This window comes from Aquarana catesbeiana, linkage group LG02, assembly GCF_042186555.1.
Source record: "Aquarana catesbeiana isolate 2022-GZ linkage group LG02, ASM4218655v1, whole genome shotgun sequence".
NCBI classification, from domain to species: Eukaryota; Metazoa; Chordata; class Amphibia; order Anura; family Ranidae; genus Aquarana; species Aquarana catesbeiana.
In genome coordinates, this window is record NC_133325.1 from 371612098 (window position 1) to 371633443 (window position 21346).

Genomic DNA, 21346 nt, shown 5'->3' on the forward strand with positions numbered 1-21346 from the left:
GGTGTCACGCCTATATCCGCGCTTGCTGTAGACACAACATCTTTTTTGGGGGGTTCGCTGGGTAGGGGTACTCGGGAGGACATAAAGAAAATGCCTCTCATGCAGCCGACTGCATTTGGTTGGGGATGTGAATGGGGGAAATACGGTGCTGCAGAAGCGGTGGGTTCCCAATTAGGATTGGCGAATGCAGCAGGAAGGGCACTATGGGCACGACGGGCCTGTGTTTGTCTTTTTGGTGGCAGCGGGACACTACTTGTGCTTGCCACCTCACCAGCTTGAACTGCACTTATGGGACTCGCCACGTCACCAAGTGTTACTGCAGTGCTGGTTTGACTACGACCGGGGTGTACTAGGCCGCTGGTGCTTGCCAGTTCACCAAAACGCTACAAAAAAAACTGTTAGCGATCGCAGGGATCAGGCCTGACTCTGCGAATGCTGCAGTTATGCGTTTAGTGTTTTGTAAGTGACAGTGATCGATCGATACTGCACTTGGGTGGGCTGGGCTGGGCCGGGCGGAGGGGCAAAACGCAGGTGCTAGCAGGTATCTGGGCTGATCCCGCTAACACTGCATTTGTGGGAACCCTAAACTGCTGGGGACGCTAGTATAGATCTGATCAGATCAGATATTGATCCGATCAGATACTATACCACTAAGGGAGGTGTACGGTGCGTGCGTGGGTGTTAGCGGTACTGGCGCTAACCTGACGCTGCCTGGGGCTGGTGCTTGCCAGTTCACCAAAACGCTGCCAAAAAAACTGTTAGCGATCGCAGGGATCAGGCCTGACTCTGCGAACGCTGCAGTTATGCGTTTAGTGTTTTGTAAGTGACAGTGATCGATCGATACTGCACTTGGGTGGGCTGGGCCGGGCGGAGGGGCAAAACGCAGGTGCTAGCAGGTATCTGGGCTGATCCCGCTAACACTGCGTGTTTGGGAACCCTAAACTGCTGGGGACGCTAGTATAGATCTGATCGGATCAGATATTGATCCGTTCTGATGCTATACCACTAAGGGAGGCGTATGCTGCGTGCGTGGGTGTTAGCGGTACTGGCGCTAATCTGACGCTGCCTGGGGCGACGCATATCACCACCGGGCGATCAGGGGGCTAAACCTTTATTCGGTAATAAACGGCGGGTGCCCTGACACTATAAAAAATAAACGAACTAACCAGCGTCACCCGTAACGGTTATACGGTGATCAGTGGTGAAAGGGTTAACTAGGGGGCAATCAAGGGGTTAAAACATTTATTAGATAGTATATGGGGGTCCCTGTCGCTATAAAACGCCGACGGCGAACCTAAATATTTACCTCCCTAACTAGTGTCACCAGCGACACTAATACAGCGATCAGAAAAATGATCGCTTAGTGACACTGGTGACGGGGTGATCAAGGGGTTAAAACTTTATTAGGGGGGGTTAGGGGGGTATCCTAGACCTAAAGGGGGGTAATACTCACTGCCCTAACACTGTAACTGTCACAAACTGACACCATGCAGTAATCAGAAAAAAAAAAAAAAAAATACTGCTGATGTCAGTTTGTGACGGGGGGGGGGTGATTGGGGGGGGGGGATCGGGGGTGTAAAGTATGCCTGGCATGTTCTACTGTGTGTGTGTGTGTTGTGCACTTACATGTCTTCTCTCCTCGGCACTGGAACGGAAACTGCCGAGCCGAGGAGAGATGACATCACATCCTCTGCCTGTGTGAAACTACACACAGGCAGGGGAGGATTCTGATTGGCTGGGAGCGATCGCGAGGGGGGGTCTCCCCCTCGCCTCCCGACGCTCCCAGTCAAATGCCGACCGCCGCTGGCACCGGGGGGGGGGTCCGATCGGACCCCCCGCCCGCGGGAGGCAGATCACGTACGGGTACGTGATTCTGCCTGCCCGTGCCATTCTGCCGCCGTATATGTGCGTTAGGCGGTCGGCAAGTGGTTAAAGGATAAGTTTACTTTCTCCAAGCGTCTTCCAGGACAGCCCATGAGACCTTGGGCTCCTCCTACCAGGACAGGAAACATGTCACCCCCACCAGATAAAAGGGCGGTCCTCCAGGCCCATGTCAGTTATTTGTGTTTCCTCCGGACGGGGGGTAACATGTTCATGGAACCTGCTCCCATAGGCCTTATAAGCAGGGGCTTTGTATGGCTATTTTCTGGGGCATATCACTTACCTCTTCCTCTGCCAGAAGCAGCACACCACTGGGGAGGTTGGCTGTGCTGCTGTTCCCTGTCCTCAGTGCCTGGAGAGGGCCAGGACCGGTGTGAGGTCGTGCCCCTAGCGCAGTGCTTTGCACTATAGCTCAGCTGAGCTTCGGTTGTCCTTCCCTGCCGACAGCGTGGCTGATCTGAGCAGGGAATGGAGGAAGCCGCAGCGCTCGAGGGGGCGGAGCTATTGCGCTCCAAGCTGGCCCACATGAAGTGCCTGGAGAGGGTTACTTCCGGGGCATATGACCTCATCATTGGGCGCCGGAGACGAGGTTCCAGTCTTCATAAACGGCGCGAACAGAGAACGCTGGCTGCTGGTGTTTCTTGGTGTTAAGCAGCCAGGCTGTGGATGACCAAGAGGGGCAGAATGGATCCTCCTGCAGTACCTGCACAGGCAGCGGATGCAGTTCCCAACACCAGCACCTCACAGGTAAGCCTGGGGTGTTCTGTCACCACCTTGCTATCCCTGAGAGTGTTCCCTCCCCCTCCCCCCTCTGTAGTAGTGGGTGTAAGGGGACACATTTTCCTCCCTCCTGCACGTGGTGTTACGGAGTGATTGGGTGGCTTTAATTACATTGTGGGTCATTTATTTTTGTCTTGCAGACCAGACTCAGGACAAGGCCCAAGCGCAGCCACTTAAAAGGAAATGTGCGGTTTGCGCAAACAAATTGAGCTCCTCATGGAGCAAAGCAGTTTGTCGAACCTGTATAGAAGGCCTAGTAAAGGATGACCCGGTTGCCTCTTGCCAGAAGATGCTTACTTCTGTTAGGGATGAGCTTGCGTCCACCTTCAGTTCCTTTAGAACACTTATTGACAAGCTCCAGACTCCAGCAGAGAGTCCGTCTTCACTGAAGGCGTCAGTAAGCACTCTGCAGCAGGCAGAGAGTGAGGACTCTGAGGCTGAGGTCCGATCTACCTGTTCTTCTCTGGAAGAATCAGGGTCAGATACAGAGCCCAGAGATAGAGAATCCACTCGAGGCTCAAGATTTAAGTTATCTGTTGAGGATGTAGATGACTTATTAAAGGCTATCTATACTACCCTTGAATTAAAAGAGGAAGAGGTTCAGTTATCCAAACATGATCTTATGTATAAAGGATTGCATAAGAGAAAATCGAGAGTTTTTCCAGTTCATAGTTCTTTGGTTGATACTATTAAACTGGAATGGGATAATCCTGAGAGAAAACCATTCTTCTCTAGTAACCTAAAAAGGAGGTTTCCTTTTGATGAGGACACTGCGCAGCCATGGAATAAGAATCCCAAGTTAGATGCACCTCTTTCAAAGGTTTCAAAAAAGTCGGACCTGGCGTTCGATGATATGGGTACGCTTAAGGATCCGATGGACAAGAGGGGGGATATCCTTCTCCACAGAGCCTGGGACTCAGCAGTTGGAAACCTGAAACCAGTTCTGGCTTCCACTTGTGTGGCCAGAAATCTGGAGGTTTGGTTGACTCAGATTCAGTCACATCTGTCAGCAGGTACCTCCAGAGAGCAAATTTTAAAGTCTTTTCCTCTCCTATTTCAGGCAGTGGGTTTTTTGGCAGATTCTTCCGCTGAGTTGGTAAGAATGTCAGCCAGGACTTCGGCTCTAGTGAACTCGGCCAGGAGCAGCCTGGCTTAAGACCTTGTCAGGGGACTCGGCCTCCAAGTTGCGCCTTTGTGGCCTTCCTTTAACTGGCGATCATTTATTTGGCCCAGGTCTACAGGAGGCACTGGAACGCACGGCTGATGAGAAAAAGGCGTTTCCAGAGAAAAAGAGAGTTCAGACAGCCAGAAAATTTTTTCGTGGCCAAAGCAGGCAACAGAGTCCTAGAGAAAAGGACAGCAGGCCGAAAAAGCATTGGACTGGGCACAAAGGCAGAGGCAAAGGGGGAGTGCTGTTTAACCCTCCTCAACAGCCCGCCAAGCCGCAGTGACTTGTGTTCCCCGGTGGGAGGGAGATTGAGGGCCTTCATCCCACAGTGGGCAGCAGTCACTCTGAGCCCCTTCGTCCTGGACCCAGTGACCAACGGGTACAGGCTGGAGTTTGTTCACCAACCACCAGAACGTTTGTTGGTCACATTTCCTCCACAAGATCGGGAGAAGGCGAGGGCTCTGGGTCTCCAGATCGGAGACTTATTAGATCAAAAAGTACTGATTCCTGTTCCTCGATCGGAGCAGGGCAAGGGATTCTATCCCCATGTATTTGTGGTCAGAAAGCCGGCAGGAAAGTTTCGACTTATCCTGAATCTCCGGACCTTAAACAAGTCCATCAGATACAAGCATTTCCGTATGGAGACGGTTTTTACAATCAAAAACCTACTATACCCAAACTGCTTTATGGCCACGTTGGACTTAAGGGATGCTTATCTTCACATCCCTATCCATCCAGCCTTCCAAAAGTTTTTGAGATTGGCAGTGAAGATGGGTATGGGGACCCGACATTTTCAATTTCAGGCCCTCCCCTTCGGTCTTTCCTCAGCCCCACGCATCTTTTCGAAGGTGTTGGGGGAAGCGCTGGCTCCACTAAGATTAAAGGCAATAACGGTTATCCCTTACTTAGACGACCTCCTGATAGTGGCAAAATCATACCAAAGGCTGTTGGAGGATCTCCAGGCTATACAGGACTTCTTACAGTCCCTAGGCTGGCTAATAAACAAAGAAAAGTCGTCCTTGATTCCGGGCCAGAAAGTAACTTATCTGGGTTACGATTTTTGCTCCGTGAACCAAAGAGTTTTTCTTCCTCAGGAGAAGTTTACCAAAGTGTTCCAGACTATGTCAGCATTGCAGACCAACCAGTCGGTCTCTCTGAGACAGGTGTCGAGGGCAGTGGGTCTTATGACCTCATGTTTTCCCGCAGTACCATGGGCAAGACTCCGTCAGCGTCCGTTACAAAGGTTTCTTTTAAGAAACTGGGACAGGGACGTAAGGTCCCTGGAGTCAAGGATCTGGCTTCCCGACAGGATAAAAAGAAGCCTGTGGTGGTGGAGAGCTGGTCAGCACCTAGCAGGAGGTCTCCCATGGTCCTTTCCCATTCCCCGAAGGATTACCACGGATGCGAGTTCCTGGGGATGGGGGGCCCACCTCAGCAATGCAGTAGCACAAGGAGAGTGGTCCCCTGAGGAGACAAGGGCCTCATCCAATCAAAGAGAGCTGCTTGCAGTCCAGAGAGCCCTCCAGTCTTTTCAGATGGAGATCAGGGGTCACAACCTCCAAATTCTGTCAGACAATATAGCGACAGTCGCGTATGTCAACAAGCAGGGGGGCACGAGAAGCCGGAGGCTTCAGTCCATTGCCCAGGAGATCCTTTCATGGGCAGAGGGGAATCTAGCCTCTATTTCTGCTGTACACCTGAAGGGGACAAACAATTGCCTGGCAGATTATCTCAGCCGTCACAGGATAGACCGAGACAACTGGTCCCTTCATCCCGAAGTCTTTGCAGACCTCACCAAGAGATGGGGTTATCCCATAGCGGATTTGTTCGCAAACCGAAACAACCGCAAGACGGAGATATTCTTTTCCATGAACCCAGCAGACCAAGCCTTGGGGATCGATGCTCTGGCAAACCCGTGGCCACCAGGCCTATGTTATGCCTTTCCGCCAATCAGACTGATTCCAGAAGTCCTCCGGAAGTTTCGGCTGGAAGAGATAGATCTGATTCTAATTGCCTCGTTTTGGCCCAAGAGGCCATGGTTTTCCCTGCTACAGTCTCTGGTTTCAGAGCCTCCGTGGAGTCTTCCGAAAAGGGAAGACCTATTATTGCAGGGTCCAGTATCACACCCTCAGGTGGTTTCCTTAAACTTGACGGCCTGGTATCTGAAGAAAAGATACTGAGCGCCCAAGGGTTCTCTGACAAAGTAGTCAGGACTCTCGTTAATTGCAGGAAGCCGGTTACTAGAGCCATATATTCCAAAGTTTGGAAAAGGTTTAACTCATGGTTATCTGAAAATGATAGATTAACTCATGATATTCCATCTATTTTGCAATTTTTCCAAGAGGGTGTCGACAAAGGTCTTTCTGTTAGTACCTTAAAGGTACAGGCGGCAGCTATTAGTGTGTTCCTCCAGTTTTCTCTCCTGGAAAATCCCACTATAGCCAGATTTTTCAAATCTATCTCTAGGGCCAGACCAGTAGTAGTGAGAAGTTGTCCAACGTGGGATCTGTCCCTAGTACTTCAAACTCTGGTAGAATTTCCATTTGAACCTCTGGAAAGTATGTCACTTAAGTTACTTACATTAAAAACTGTGTTCCTTATAGCTGTTACCTCAGCTCGTAGGGTAAGTGAGTTGCAGGCCCTATCAGTAAGGGAGCCCTTCCTCAGGATTTTTGAGGATCGAGTTGTGTTACGAACCGATCCAGGTTTTTTGCCCAAGGTGGCAAGTACATTCCACCGATCTCAGAACATTGTATTGCCAACCTTTTGTAGTTCGCCACAGGGCGACTTAGAAAGAAAATTTAGTTTTCTAGATGTAAGAAGGATTCTCTTGGTCTATCTTGAGGTCACGAAGACCTTTAGGAAAGCTGATGCCTTGTTTGTCCTCTTTTCTGGAGTTCACAAGTGGAATAGTGCATCTAAAGCCACATTGGCTAGATGGATAAAGCAAGCCATCTTGGAAGCTTACAAAATTAGGGAGGTCCCTACACCTTTTGTTACTGCGCACTCAACTAGAGCCTTGTCTACGTCTTGGGCTGAGAGGGCTGGTGCCTCACCGGAACAAATTTGCAGGGCTGCCACTTGGTCCAGTTACTCGACCTTCATTAAACATTATCGCCTGGATCTCCTATCAGCTCAGGAGCAGGTGTTTGGTCGTAAGGTCCTTCAGGCAGTTGTCCCTCCCTAGACTGGTAAGTTCTGGCTCATCGTCTCATGGGCTGTCCTGGAAGACGCTTGGAGAAAAGCTGAGTTAGACTTACCGGTAACTCCTTTTCTGAGAGTCTTCCAGGACAGCCGGATTCCCACCCGGTATTGTCTGAAGTTATGTGTATTATGCATATGTTTTGCAGGGTCCTACGGTTCTTGAGAATACTGACATGGGCCTGGAGGACCGCCCTTTTATCTGGTGGGGGTGACGTGTTTCCTGTCCTGGTAGGAGGAGCCCAAGGTCTCATGGGCTGTCCTAGAAGACAGTCAGAAAAGGAGTTACCGGTAAGTCTAACTCAGCTTTTTTTGAAAAAAAAACAAACAATAAATGCACGTTTTTTTGCAGGTAAGAAAATGTGCATTTTCTATTTTTTGTTGCAGGAGCCTGGAAAGCATTGCATCAGCGATCAGCAGTTCTCTGATGCCATGCAGGTCTTCTGCACACTTTCAGTGTATTGGCTTACCTGTAAATCCCATATGAGTCAGCCAATACTCCCTGACCAGAAGATTCAACGTACCACAGCGCTCCACAGTGCCATGGTAGTTCATTGTGAACTTCAAGGTGACAGCCGCTAAGGATTCTGGGGACTGTAGTTCATTCAGACACATGGAGCTGTGTGTCTGAATTATGCGGCTGTGTAGGCAGAGCCCCACATGGTCCCGCTATATTCAAATAGTGGCAACTAGTACAGGGAACTTATCCCTGTACTGCTTCCGGGGGAGGAATTAGTGGGCGGCGCTGTAGCATTGGGAACATGTTACATGTTCTACCCTAAGACCCCTTTCACACCGAGGGCGTTTTGCAGGCGCTATAGCGTTAATAATAGCGCCTGCAGTCTGCCCTCAAACTGCTGCTCCATTGTCTCCAGTGTGAAAGCCCGAGTCCTTTTCAGCTGGAGCAGTGTGCTGGCAGGGCGTCAGAAAAAGTCCTGCCAGCAGCTTCTTTGGAGCGGTGAAAGAGTGGTATGTTTACCGCTCCTGCCCATTGAAATCAATGGGGCAGCACTGCTATACCGCTGGCAAAACGCCGCTATTGCGGGCAGTTTTAACCCTTTCTCGGCCACTAGCGGCGGTAAAAGCGCCCCGCTAGCGGGCAAAATGCGCCGCAAAACCAACGGTAAAACGCCGCTAAAAATAGCGGCGTTTTACTGCCGACACTATGGGCGGCTCGGTATGAAAGCCCTCTAAAAATGTGTGGAACATGTAACATGTTCCCAGTGGTGAACTTATCTTTTAATACATTATCAGATTTATCTTTTTATGCAAGCAGTGTAAGTACCTGAATTTAACTTAGTATCTGCCTCTTGCCATCCTGTACAGCAGAGCTTTTCCTTGTCTAATGCTTCTCCTCTTACTGTCCTGTTTCAAGCTGGAGGAGAGATTGGACCTGTACATGATTATTTACCTGTAGAGGAGAAAGATAAATGGACGGAAAAACTCTGGACAGCCGCACTCTGAAGAAAATTTCATATGCCTTTTATTGTAGATAGGGACTAGAAGGTACAACGTGCAGGTTGCAGCAGAACGATACAGGAAAATCTGATGCGTTTCACACTTATACTAAGTGCTTACTCATAGACCCAGCTATGAGTAAGCACTTAGTATACGTGTGAAACGCGTCAACTTTTTCCTGTATCGTTCTGCTGTGACCTGGACGTTGTACCTTCTGGTCCCTATCTACAATAAAAGGTAGAGGTCGACCAATATATATAGGCCGGCCGATATATCAGCCGATATTTGGTGTTTTTTACTTAATCGGCATCAGCCGATTGTGCTGATAAAAAAGGCCGATATCAGCAGACTTGCAAATGACTTCTGTAATAGAAGTGCCTGAAAACTTCTGTGAAGAGACTTCTCCCCTCCTCTGGGCAGCCTGCCAAATCTGATAAAAAGAACCTGAAGGATACAATGTTTACACTTATGAATGAACTGAGCTCCATGTGTAGAAGCTCTCAGTTTAACCATTTAAAGACTAAATCTTTTCTGACACTTGTTGCTTACAAGTAAAAATCCTGTATTTTCTGCTAGAAAATCACTTAGAACCCCCAAACATTATATATATATTTTTTTTAGCAGAGACCCTAGGGAATAAAATAGCGGTTGTTGCAATATTTTATGACACACGGTATTTGCGCAGCAGTCTTTCAAAAGCAATATTTTTTGAAAAAATACACTAATAAATTTAAAAAAAAACTAAGCAGTAAAGTTAGCCCATTTTTTTTCATCCAAAAGTTTTGATTACCTGTTTTTGTGTATTTAATATTTAAGATATAGTTTTTTTTTTATTTTTTTTAATCTAAATTCTACATACAAGTGAACTGATTGGAGGTTTGTTTTGTTTAATAAATGTAAAAAATTTTCTGTATCATTTAAGGTTGCTTTCACACTGGAGTGGGCATGCGTTGACGGTAAAACGCTACTAGTTTTAGTGGCGCTTTACCGTCATTTTAGCGGCGCTATTCGGCTGCTAGCAGGGCGCTTATAACCCAGCTAGCAGCCAAGGAAGGGGTTAAATGCGCCCCTGAAGCGCTGCTGCCGAAACGATTTGCAGGCGCTTCAGCAGCGGTGCGCATTCATTTCAATGGGCAGGAGTGGTGGAGGAGCGGTATACACCGCTCCAAAGATGCCGCTTGCAGGACTTTTTTTTAACATCCTGCCAGCGCATCGCCTCAGTGTGAAAGCACTCTGGCTTTCACACTGAGACTGCAGGGGAGCCGTTTTACAGGCACTTTACAGGCGCTATTTTTAGCCCAAAAGCGCCTGAAAAACACCCCAGTGTGAAAGGGGTCTAACTGATAGATTTTATGAGATGAAGGGAAAAAAAAAAAATCGGCCTAATGTATCGGCCCAAAAAAATCGGCATCACATATCGGCCACCGCGATTTCTAAATATCGGCATCGGCCAGAGAAAAACCCATATCGGTCGACCTCTAATAAAAGGCATATGAAATTTTCTTTGGAGTGCGGCTGTCCAGTGTTTTTCCGTCCATTTCCATTTGCATATGCATTAGACAGCACCTGAGGCTCTTCTCTCTCTGGGGGGGCGAAGGACACATCCTAGTGGATCTACCTGGAGCGGTGGTGCCTTTCTCTCTCAGGAGAAAGATAAAGGCAGAGCTGCTTAAACCTCAGGACTTAATGTACAGAAATTCCAATTGTTTGGCAGGTAAAATAGCTCCATTATATGTGTTTCATCTGTTTATTGAGCTGTTTCGCTGGAATTCAGTTATAACCTATATGAAGAAAGACTGCCTTATGTCACATTTATAAAGCACTGACACTTGATAAAGGTACTAACACAGCTGTTGTCTCAAATGAGCACTAATATATATATTTTTTTTACAATGCTAGGAACCTGCAGCTCCACAGTCGGCTTATCAACAACAGCAGACTCAGTACACACCATGCCAGTATGAGATGAAACAGTTCTTGGAGTGTGCTCAGAATCAATCTGACCTCAAGCTCTGTGAGGGCTTCAGCGAGGTACTCAAACAGTGTCGATTCGCAAATGGTATGTTCCCTACTTTTCTTGCAGATTTTAATTGCAAGTTGTAATTTTCTGTTGCTTGTGATTAAAGGTAAACTGTGGTGTTTTAAATATGTTGAATAGGCGTTGAAAGGAGATTTGAATATAAATCCGAATATTATTGTGTTAGTACATTTTGTGAAAATTATTAAATGTAGTTTTACAAACACATAAGTACCTGGTCCCTTGTAATCTCCTGCACAGCAGCATTTAGTCTGGGAGGTGGAGGGACAGTTATTGCTTAAAGAGATAATGTTTACAGGAGGTAAGAGCCAGGTGGCAACCTCCATACATTTGGTGGTGGTCAGCAGGTTGTAATTAGGTAAATGACTAAATTCATTGCTTGACTGCCCTTGAGGAAAAGTTCCCTCCCTGACTGTCTGACAAAAATGAATCCAAACCTCTGGACGTTTTAAACTGTTCATATATAACATAATACCTATTCATATTCATTGAGATGTTTGCCTGAAGCTCAACTTTAACCCTTTCGTTACCACTGGCAAAAAGGCTTATGTTATCCTCAGGAGCTAATTGCACACATAGAGTAGCCGAGAGTTTGTGTATCTTAAGCCATCTGTCGGCTCTCTGTTGAATTTTCCACCTAATCAGTTTCACAAGCACAGGAAAGTACCCTTACCCGTGTATCATAGGCTTGACGGGTGTCACTGGGAAGAGCGGATTTGTGAATGAACTTGGAAATTAGATTTATTATGTAATTTCATGGTTCAAATCTTCATAGGGCATCGTAGGTGGCATTAGGGATCTAATGGACTTCTGATTTCAGCAGCAGGCTATTGCACTCCTACGTGATAGCAATAAGGTTAAAAAAAATGAATAAAGATCACCTATAAAGACTTTTAAAGCGTCAGTTATGGACAATGTTGGGTATTCAAGTTTGTTGCTGTTTTATTGGCATGCACAGTTTTAAAGTTCCGGGTATTTTATTGCATAGTTACATTGGTACACGTTAGACCACTGTAAGTTTGCATATGCCATACCTGAGGGATCACTGAGGAAATAGAGAATCACTTCTGTAGTCTGTGCTACTACAGCGATTGCCATTGCCTTCTGTTTTCCATACTGAGTGGCTGCCCAGCTGCATTTGTGAGCACAGGGGGTTACTTGCTCTGCATGGTTAGTCAGTAAGCATGGTATCCACACTATATGGGCTGTAGCAGTTTATTTTGCATGACAATGGATACTTTCCTGAATGTAGAGTATGGCACACAAGCTTGTTTAAAAGGTAAGTTCACCTTTACAGAAAAATCTGTAAGGTGAACTTGCACAGGGTAAACTTGCAAGGGTCTTCCAGCCTCTTACTCCACCATTGCTAAGTAGATCAAACTAGTTATCATTAGAGCTATAATATTTAGAATAAGGTTCCTCCTTTTCCTGTTGGAACAAATTCTACAATATACCGTATGTCAGTGTTGTCTAGGCTTTTCAACATCGGCATATGTTTCTCAGATTTGCATGGCTGCCACCTGGACTTCTGTACATACATTTAAAGTGATTGTAAAGTCTCGTTTGTTTTTAGCGATTGTTACCCCCCCAAAAAAATGAATTCTGTCCCTCTAAAGCATGTTATACAGCACAGTGCTTGTGCTGTGTAATTTGGCCCCTTGTTTAACCTAAAAAAAACCTGGCTGATCCTGCCAGTTTCTACCCTCTCCCTGTAAACTGACCACGGTTTATCATGGTTGCTGAGCTCTGACACCGTGGTCAGTTTACGTGCATCCGTCATCCGCAGCTCTCCTCTCCCCCCTCCCCCTTCCTGCCTGTTAGCTAGTGACAGCGCACGACCTTCCCCTCCTGCTATTGCAATAACATATACATTTTTATACTATGCGCTCTGTCTCCTAATGCTGTGTGCCCATGTGTGTGATTTATAAAAAAAAAAATGCCGTCTATACCTGATTTCAGAGCGCTTCTCTCCTCCCAACGTCAGCGGGGAATTCTCGGCCCCTCCTGCTGCAGCTGTCAGATCGAGAGAGGAGAAAGGCAGCTGGGAACGTGAGTGCCGGGGGCGCTCTGAAATCGGGTATAGACGGCATTTTTTTATCAATCGCACACAGGAGCGCACAGCATTAGGAGACAGCGGATTGTATGAAGAGGACAGAGTGGATTAACACCCACTTTAACCTGCTTTCTGCAATGGTTTTGCACAGAACAGCCCTGATCCTCCTCTTAGCTGCCCCCTGCCGGTGCTCCTGGCTCCTCCACCAGCCAAGTGCCCCCATAGCAAGCCACTTGCTATGGGGGCACTTGTGCATGCTCGCTCCTGAGTCCTGCTCTGTGTGTCATTAACCGCTTCAGCCGTGGAAGATTTTACCCCCTTCCTGACCAGAGCACTTTTTACGATTCGTCACTGTGTCGCTTTAACTGACAGTTGCGCAGTCATGCGACGTTGCATCCAAACAAAATTGACGTCCTTTTTTCCCCACATATAGAGCTTTCTTTTGGTGGTATTTGATCACCTCTGCGGTTTTTATTTTTTAATAAATATTTATAAACAAAAAAAGTGATAATTTTTTTTTAAAAAAACGCAATATTTACTTTTTTCTATATCCCCCAAAAATATATATAAAAATTTTTTTTTTCCTCAGTCTAGGCCGATATGTATTCTACATATTTTTGGTAAAAAAAAAAATCGCAATAAGCGTATATTGATTGGTTTGTGCAAAAGTTATAGCATCTACAAAATAGGGGATAGTTTTATGGCATTTTTATTTATTTATTTTTTTACTAGTAATGGCGACGCGACGATCTGCGATTTTTATCGGGACTGCGACATTATGGTGGACACATTGGACACTTTTGACACATTTTTGGGACCATTGGCATTTATACAGCGATCAGCGCTATAAAAATGCACTGATTACTGTAAAAATGTCACCGGCAGGGAAGGGGTTAACACTAAGGGGCGATCAAGGGGTTAATTGTGTTCCCTAGTGTGTGTTCTAACTGATGTGGGAAGGGGACTGTGTAGGGGAGATGACAGATCGCTGTTCATACTCTGTATGAACAGACGATCTGTCTCTTCTCCCCTCAGAGAACCGGAAACTGTGTGTTTACACACACAGATCCTGGTTCTTGGTGTGCCACGACCGATCGCGGGAGCCTAGCGGTGATCGCGACCGCCGGGCACTCGCATCGGCTCCGTGGGCGAGCAGCGGGCGCGTATCCGACGGCGCACACCCCTAGTGGCCACAGGCCGAAGCAACGTTACATAACGTTTCGCCCAGCTGTGCCATTCTGCCGCAGTAAAACTGAGGCGGCTGGTCGGCAAGTGGTTAAGACACATAAAGCGGGGCTTGGCCCTGCTCCCTCATCACTGTCTGTATTTGAGCCAATGGCTCCCGTTGCTGTATCTGAGACAATAAGGAGGACGAGAACCTCTGTTTTTTTGCACATCGCTGTATCAAGATTGGGCTCGGGTATGTATTTAGGGGGGCTTGGGGGGGGGGGGGGCTGCAAATAAGGTAAAGAAAAACCTTCTGCCTTTACAACCACTTTGTTCTACCTGGTGAATGTTTTAGCCTCTGGTGCCAGTTTCAGGTGGCAAGGTGCTTAATGCTGCTCTGTGTCTGTAGAGCCCTTATTGACTTGTTTGCTATGTGGGCTTGGAGTTGTTAGCTGTGTTGCCCACCCTTTAATTTGGCTTCTTTGGATATTCCAGTAGTAATGATCTGAGGAAGCCTGTTTTTTTTTTTTTTATTTGGCAGTAAAATCTATTTCTTGGAGTACAGTACACAACACAGGAACATCCCCTTTGTTCTTATGATCTCCACATTGCTTGCTACAAAACTGAGGCTGGTTGTTGGAGGGGTTTTTTAGGGATGTCCCCTGGAACCGTTCTTTTTGCCAGTGTACAGTGAACTAAAGGGCGCTGCATGCTCTCCCAATAATAACAGTGTATTAATTTTTAGTTTGGGGCTTTTAAGACTTTAGATTTATTCTAGGCCCATATGAATACTAGTTGGAATAAACTGCCTTTTAAAATGGAACTCCAGGAAATCTGATATATACTGCTGAAATATATAACTTCCAAAACATTATTAGCTCTGTTCAGGTGGCTGTGATTTCATACCTCAGCCACATTACACAACCAGGGATTGCCTACCTCTTTGTCAATTGCACACTCAGATAGTAAATAGTTTAAAGTGGTTGTAAAGTCAGAAGGTTTTTTATCTTAATGCATTATATGCATTAGGTAGAAAAAGCACCTGTGTGCAGCAGCCCCTAATACTTTCCTGAGCCCATCTCGAGCCAGCGATGTTGCAGGAGTGTCTCAGCTGCCCGGGACTCTCCCTCATTGACTGAGATGACAGAGTGGCACCCTTGGCTCCTGCTGCTATCAAAGTCAGTGAGCCAATGAGGGGGCAGGGCTGAACCCTGGCTCCGTATCTGAATGGACACAGAGCAGCAGCTCTGGTGCCCCCATAGCAAGCTGCTTGCTGTGGGGGGCACTCAGCAGGAGCGAGGGGCCAGGATCACAGAAAAAGGACCCGAGAAGAGGAGGATCTGGGCTGCTCTGTGCAAAACCATTACACAGGGCAGGTAAGTATGACATGTTTTTAAAGGAAAAAAACTGAGACTTTAGTATCACTTTAAGGGTTTGTTCACAGTAGCAGTTGAGGGTGGCAAAACTCCGCAGTTGAGCTGAATTTTTTTTGCGTCCCAACTGCTCCTCCTTTTTATGCCGAGGCTGTGGCCGGGGTTGTACACATGCAGTGCCCGCAATGCTTTGCGGCTGTAGCAGGCTGCTCTGCAAGCGTACATGGTTGCTGCAAGCTAGTATGGCATTCAAGGGGTTAATAAATTACTCACTGCTTGCCAAATATTCTCTAAAGTGTGATTTGAACACTTATCGCTCTTCAGAGATAAAGGCTAACTCCAGCTTTAGCAACATATTAAATGTTACACCCATATTTAGGTGAACTTAATGATGCTACTGTAGTTTCCCATTAGCAGGCTGGAGAGGGAAGATGATACTGGAAGCTGTTAAACTAAACCAGGTCAACAAGTGTCTAATGCCTAGCCGTGTGATGCTTACAAAAGCAGCTTAAGAGTTCTAGTAGAATGCCTTCTGTGTCCCATAGGGTGATTTTCCCTTCAAGAGGAGCTCCAGACTCCTGCAGAAAAAAATAAGTCAGCAGCTACAAATACTGTAGCTGCTAGCTTTTAATATTAGGACACTTGTCCACGAATTCAGCGGTGTCTTCATCCGAGCTGATTTTTCAATCAGCTATTGGATGCCGCTGCCATCTCCACTATGGGAAATTTTCTTCACAGCTGGTTTCCTACTGTGCGTGAACCACGCTGCACTCTGTGATTGGACCAGCTGCAGGGGGAGGAGGAGGGGGGCCAAAGTCTGGCTGAGTTTGCTATGACAAACTCAGCTGTAAGCATGTAGGTACCTGTCAAAACCAGGTTCCTGCTCCCTCCCCCCCAAAAGGTGCCAAATGTGGCAGTGGAGGGGCGAAGGAGGCAGATAATCAGAGCTTCCCCTTTTGGGTGGAGCTCTGCTTTCACTTCCTGTCCCATAGCCAAAACGGAGACTGAGAGGAAATCCTTCCAAAGTGAGGGAATCCCAGGTGTGTCGCAAGAACTAGTGTCCCCATTGGAAGATTTACCCTTTATTGCTGTTCGTTGGGCAACCCAAAATTTGGGATTTTCACTTTTAATGATAAGGGTAAACAGGACAAATTGGCTGAATCTCCCCTAAAGGAGGGGGGGGGCACAGATAGCAGGAAAAACTGACAGGCGTTCTAATCCCTCTCTACGCTATCCAAAGCTAAAAAGGTTTTGTCTTTAGTTACATTTTCATGTACAGGTTTCTCTAGAGTTCCATGCTGCAGAAAACGCAGTGCGATTTCTTGTTTTTCTCATAATACCTGATTACTTGGGTGACATTTCTGCTTTTTTTTTTCTGACTGATTCTGTTGCAGATTTTGTGCTCATGAATATATAGTGTTTCAGTGGCCTAAAGTGGTTGTAAAGTCAGGAGGTTTATTTTAATGCATTCTGTGCATTAAGATAAAAAGCCTTCTGCGTGCAGCAGCCCCCCTAATACCTGAGCCCCATCTCTGTCCAGCAATGTCCACGTGTGTCTTGGTCGTCTGGGACACTCCCCCCTGATTGGCTGAGACACAGCAGTGGCACCATTGGCTCCCGCTGCTGTCAATCAGTCAGCCAATTCGGAGAGAGGGGGCAGGGGCGAACCGCAGCTCCTGAATGGACACGTGGAGCTATAGCTCGGCTACCCTCATAGCAAGCTGCTTGCTGTGGGGGCACTCCACAGGAGGGACCAGGAGCACAGAAGAGGCACCCGAGAAGAGGATCTGGGCTGCTCTGTGCAAATCCACTGCATAGACCAGGTAAGTATAACATGTTTGTTATTTTTATTTAAAAAAAAAAAAAGACTTCACAATCACTTAAACCACCTCCATACTGGGCCAATTCTGACACTTCTCTAATGCATGTAAAAAATCTACTTTTTTTTGCCTAGTAAATTATTTGGAACCTCCAAATATTATATAGTTACGTATAGTTAGTAAGGTTGAATAAAGGCACCAGTCCATCCAGTTCAACCTGATTGAGTGTGGGTGCGTGTCTACAATTATCCCTATTTTTATTTAAGGTACCCATATAGTGCCGTCAATTTACGCAGCGCTCCACTTATACTTCAGTCCCTACCCTCAAGGAGCACACAATCCAAGGTTCCCAACTCGCATTCATATACTAGGGCCAATTTTGGACAGAAGCCAATTAACCTACCAGCATGTCTTTGGAGTGTGGGATTAAACCGGCGGAAACCCATGCAGGCACAGGGAGAACATGCAAACTCCAGGCAGGTAGTGTCGGATTCGAACCAGCGACCCTTTTTACTGCTAGCCGAGAGTGCTACCCACTACACCACTGTGCCGCCCAAAACAGAGGATCTATAGAATAAAATGGGTGGGTGTTGCAATTTTTTTATGTCACACGGTTTTTGCGCAGTGGTTTTTCAAACACAATTATTTTGGAAAAAAATACTTTTTAATGAAAAAAACCAAACCGTAAAGTTAGCCTAATTTGTTTGTATAATGTGAAAGATGATCTTACGCTGAGTAAATAGATACCTAACCTGTCATGCTTTAAAATGGTGCGTGCTCATGGAATGGGATCTATGGTTCTTTAAATTATCAATAGGTGATGCTTTAAAAGCCTTTGCAGGTAACCAGTTTAGATTTACATAGGAGGTCTGGTTCCATAGTAGAGGTCGACCGATATGGGTTTTTCTCTGGCCGATGCCAAAGCCGATATTTAGAAATCTCGGTGGCCGATATGATGCTGATTTTTTTGGGCCGATATATTAGGCCGATTTTTTTTTTCCCCTTCATCTCATAAAATCTAACAGTTAGACCCCTTTCACAATGGGGCGTTTTTCAGGCGCTTTTGGGCTAAAAATAGCGCCTGTAAAACGGCTCCCCTGCAGTCTGTGTGATATCCCGAGTGCTTTCACACTGAGGCGATGCGCTGGCAGGATGTTAAAAAAAAGTCCTGCAAGCAGCATCTTTGGAGCGGTGTATACCGCTCCTCCACCACTCCATGCCCATTGAAATGAATGCGCACCACTGCCGAAGCGCCTGCAAAGCGCTTCGGCAGCAGCGCTTCAGGGGCGCATTTAACCCCTTTTTCGGCCGCTAGCTGGGTTATAAGCGCCCTGCTAGCAGCCGAATAGCGCCGCTAAAATGACGGTAAAGTGCCGCTAAAATTAACAGCGTTTTACCGTCAACGCATGCCTGCTCCAGTGTGAAAGCAGCCTTAAGTAATAAGTGATACAGAAATTTTTTTATATTTAAACATTTATAAAACAAACCTCCAATCAGTTCACTTGTATGTAGAATTTAGATTTAAAAAAAATAACTATATCTTAAATATTAAATACACAAAAACAGGTAATCAAAACTTTTGGACGAAAAAAAATGGGCTAACTTTACTGCTTTTTTTTTTTTTTAAATTTAATTAGTGTATTTTTTTTTTAAAAAATTGCGTTTGAAAGACCGCTGTGCAAATACCGTGTGACATAAAATATTGCAACAACCGCTATTTTATTCCCTAGGGTCTCTGCTAAAAAAATATATATATAATGTTTGAGGGTTCTAAGTGATTTTATAGCAGAAAATACAGGATTTTTACTTGTAAGCAACAAATGTCAGAAAAGATTTAGTCTTTAAATGGTTAAACTGAAAACTTCTCCACGGAGTTCAGTCTATTAATAAAAGAACCTGAAAGAGATACAAATGTATCTTCTTATCAGACTTGGCAGGCTGCCCAGAGGAGGAGAGAAGAAAACTTCAGACAACTTGCATTGACTTTTATTACAGAAGTCATTTGCAAGTCCCGCTGAATCGGCTTTTTTTATCAGCACAATCGGCCGATGCCAATTAAGTAAAAAAAGCCAAATATCGGCCGATATATCGGCCGGCCGATATATCGGTCGACCTCTATTCCATAGTTATTGCTATTGCTCTGATGTTCGTGGTGATACCTCACATTTGTGGTGCCATCACTGTTAACATATGCGTGCCGCACTGACGTGTGCGTTCGCCACTACGTGTGAGCATAGGGTTGACGAAAGCGCTTTCATTTTTTTTTTTTTTTAGCACTTTTATTTGCTGTCAAAAGAAATGTAAACATCCCTTTTGATAGCAATGACAGGTAGAGATCGGAGGTCTATTAGACACCCCCCCCCATATACCTATCTTTTGGGATCCAATGTAGCCCAATCATTCTGATCGGATGCGGCCAGTAAACAAAGATCGGGAAGCGGTTTTGACGTCACGCAGTGGGAGGAACAGCTTCAGTTCCTCTCACTGTGAGGCCAGAGATGGATGCTGCATCGATACTGGGTTTCCCAATCGCTCGGGAGAGCCCGGTAATGGCGGTGGGATGTGGGTGGGGACCCCTTTCCGCCACCTGTAAAAGTAATCAAGTGGCTGCCCAGCCGCTCTGATTACTTTTATCTGAAAGAAAATAACCGGCTGTAAAAAAAAATTACACCGGTATCATGGTTGTAGCCTCAGCCATGATCCTGATCTAAACGCCTGCCTGCCGCAACGTGTATATATACTGTGGCCGGCAGGGAAGCGGTTAAAGGATTATAGGTTCTAGAGTTCTTTAATAATCTATCCCTGTGATCCTCTTTATCTAGACACCATGAAACAGTGTTTTTCATGGTTAAAATGGTATGACAATTTTGCAAGACTGAAAAAGGGCTGCTTTAATGGGAGGGTCACAGTACTGAGCGCAGTAAGCTCCATAGTGATTATATTACTGTTTGTTCACTTAGGTATAGGGGAGCCTCAGCTGCAACCCTTGACATTACCAAAGGGCTGCACATGATGTTCAATATATGTAATGATAAATAGGGCTGTCAGACTGCAGACATGCTAGATAAAATGATGGTTAATTGTGATTGGAGATTTTAGACATACTGCAATTGACAGAGACTTGGGGACACTACATGAGGCAAGTATGGATCGCTGTTAACCATTTAGCATTTTATTTTCCCAGTATAGACTGCTGGGGGTCCAAGGGCTGCCCAGCACCGCATGTGGCCCCAAGGTAATGTGCAAATGATTGAGCTTGAATGGAGCGACAGAGCATTATGTTTTTTAACAAATCTGTTAAGGTTTAGTCAAAGTGATGTGCTAGTTAAAAATTATAAATATTGCAATTGTTTTCATTTTACACTTACCTTTTTTGTTTTTTTTGTAGGATTACCATGAATGTTTGCTTCAACATGACATCAAATTCCTGGGTTGAATGTGCTTCACTTGCAGATCTTCAGAAACCATCATGAAACAGCTGATGATTTCTTAGAGGATTTACTCTTCTAGTGTTATGCTAATTTGTCATTAGTCATGCCTTTCTAAAACAAAACAAAAAATAAAGGTGACACAGAAATTACTACTTGTGAACCACGTCCAGTTCTTGCTATGAGAGGATGTTTAGTCTGCTAATAGATTTCATTTTTTTATTGAAATAAATGATTTACAAATCTGAAATATTTTTGTTGGTGCTTTTTTTGTGTTTTTTTTATGGAGAAGGTTTTTATTTCAAAGGATTTCTGCAAAGTTGCATATTTTAACTCCTCACCCGACCTATAGCATCGGGGGGCCTATAAATTACGGCCGGGTAGGGTTTTTATTATTCTGACTGGACGTCATATGATGTCCTTCAGAACAAGCTGCTTGTGTGCGCCCCCGGGGTCGTGCAGCGCGGCGATCAGTAGTGCTGTGTGTCGCTCGGACACTCTTAATCTCCAATCACGGTAAAGAGCCTATGGCGAAGGTGTAAATAGGAAGTGGCAGTCATTGCCATGGGGGGGGGGTCTGTGCTGATAGCCAGTGCATTTATTTTCAGTGCAGTCCCACCAGTGCTGCCTGTCAATGCCTCCTCATCAGTGATCCCATAAAGGCTGCATGTTAGTGCCGCCTCATCAGTGCCAATTGGTGCAGCCTCATCAGTGCACATCAGTGAAGGAGAAAAATTACTTATTTACAAAATTTTATAAATAAGAAAAACGTTTTTTTTTTTTTTTTTTTTTCCAAAATGTTTAATCCTTTAGCAACAAATAAAAAAAAAAAGTGGTGATTAACCGCTTGCTGACCAGCTCACGCTAATATACGTCGCCAGAAGGGCACGTACAGGCATATTAACGTACCTGTACGTTGTCCTTTAAGATGCGGCTTGTGGGCGCGCCCGCCGCGAGCTCTGTGAGTGTGATCGTGGGT

General features: G+C 45.8%; 1 protein-coding gene across 1 annotated transcript in view; it reads left to right on the forward strand.

Annotated features, from left to right (window-relative positions):
- Positions 1-20617, forward strand: part of CHCHD2 (coiled-coil-helix-coiled-coil-helix domain containing 2) — a 43194-nt gene extending 22577 nt beyond the window's left edge. The window contains exons 3-4 of the mRNA XM_073615098.1: positions 10388-10547; positions 20328-20617. Of these exons, the coding sequence (XP_073471199.1) occupies positions 10388-10547; positions 20328-20338 (171 nt within the window). The 3' untranslated portion in view covers positions 20339-20617. The remainder of the gene's footprint in view (positions 1-10387; positions 10548-20327) is intronic.
- Positions 20618-21346: the final 729 nt, after the last annotated feature.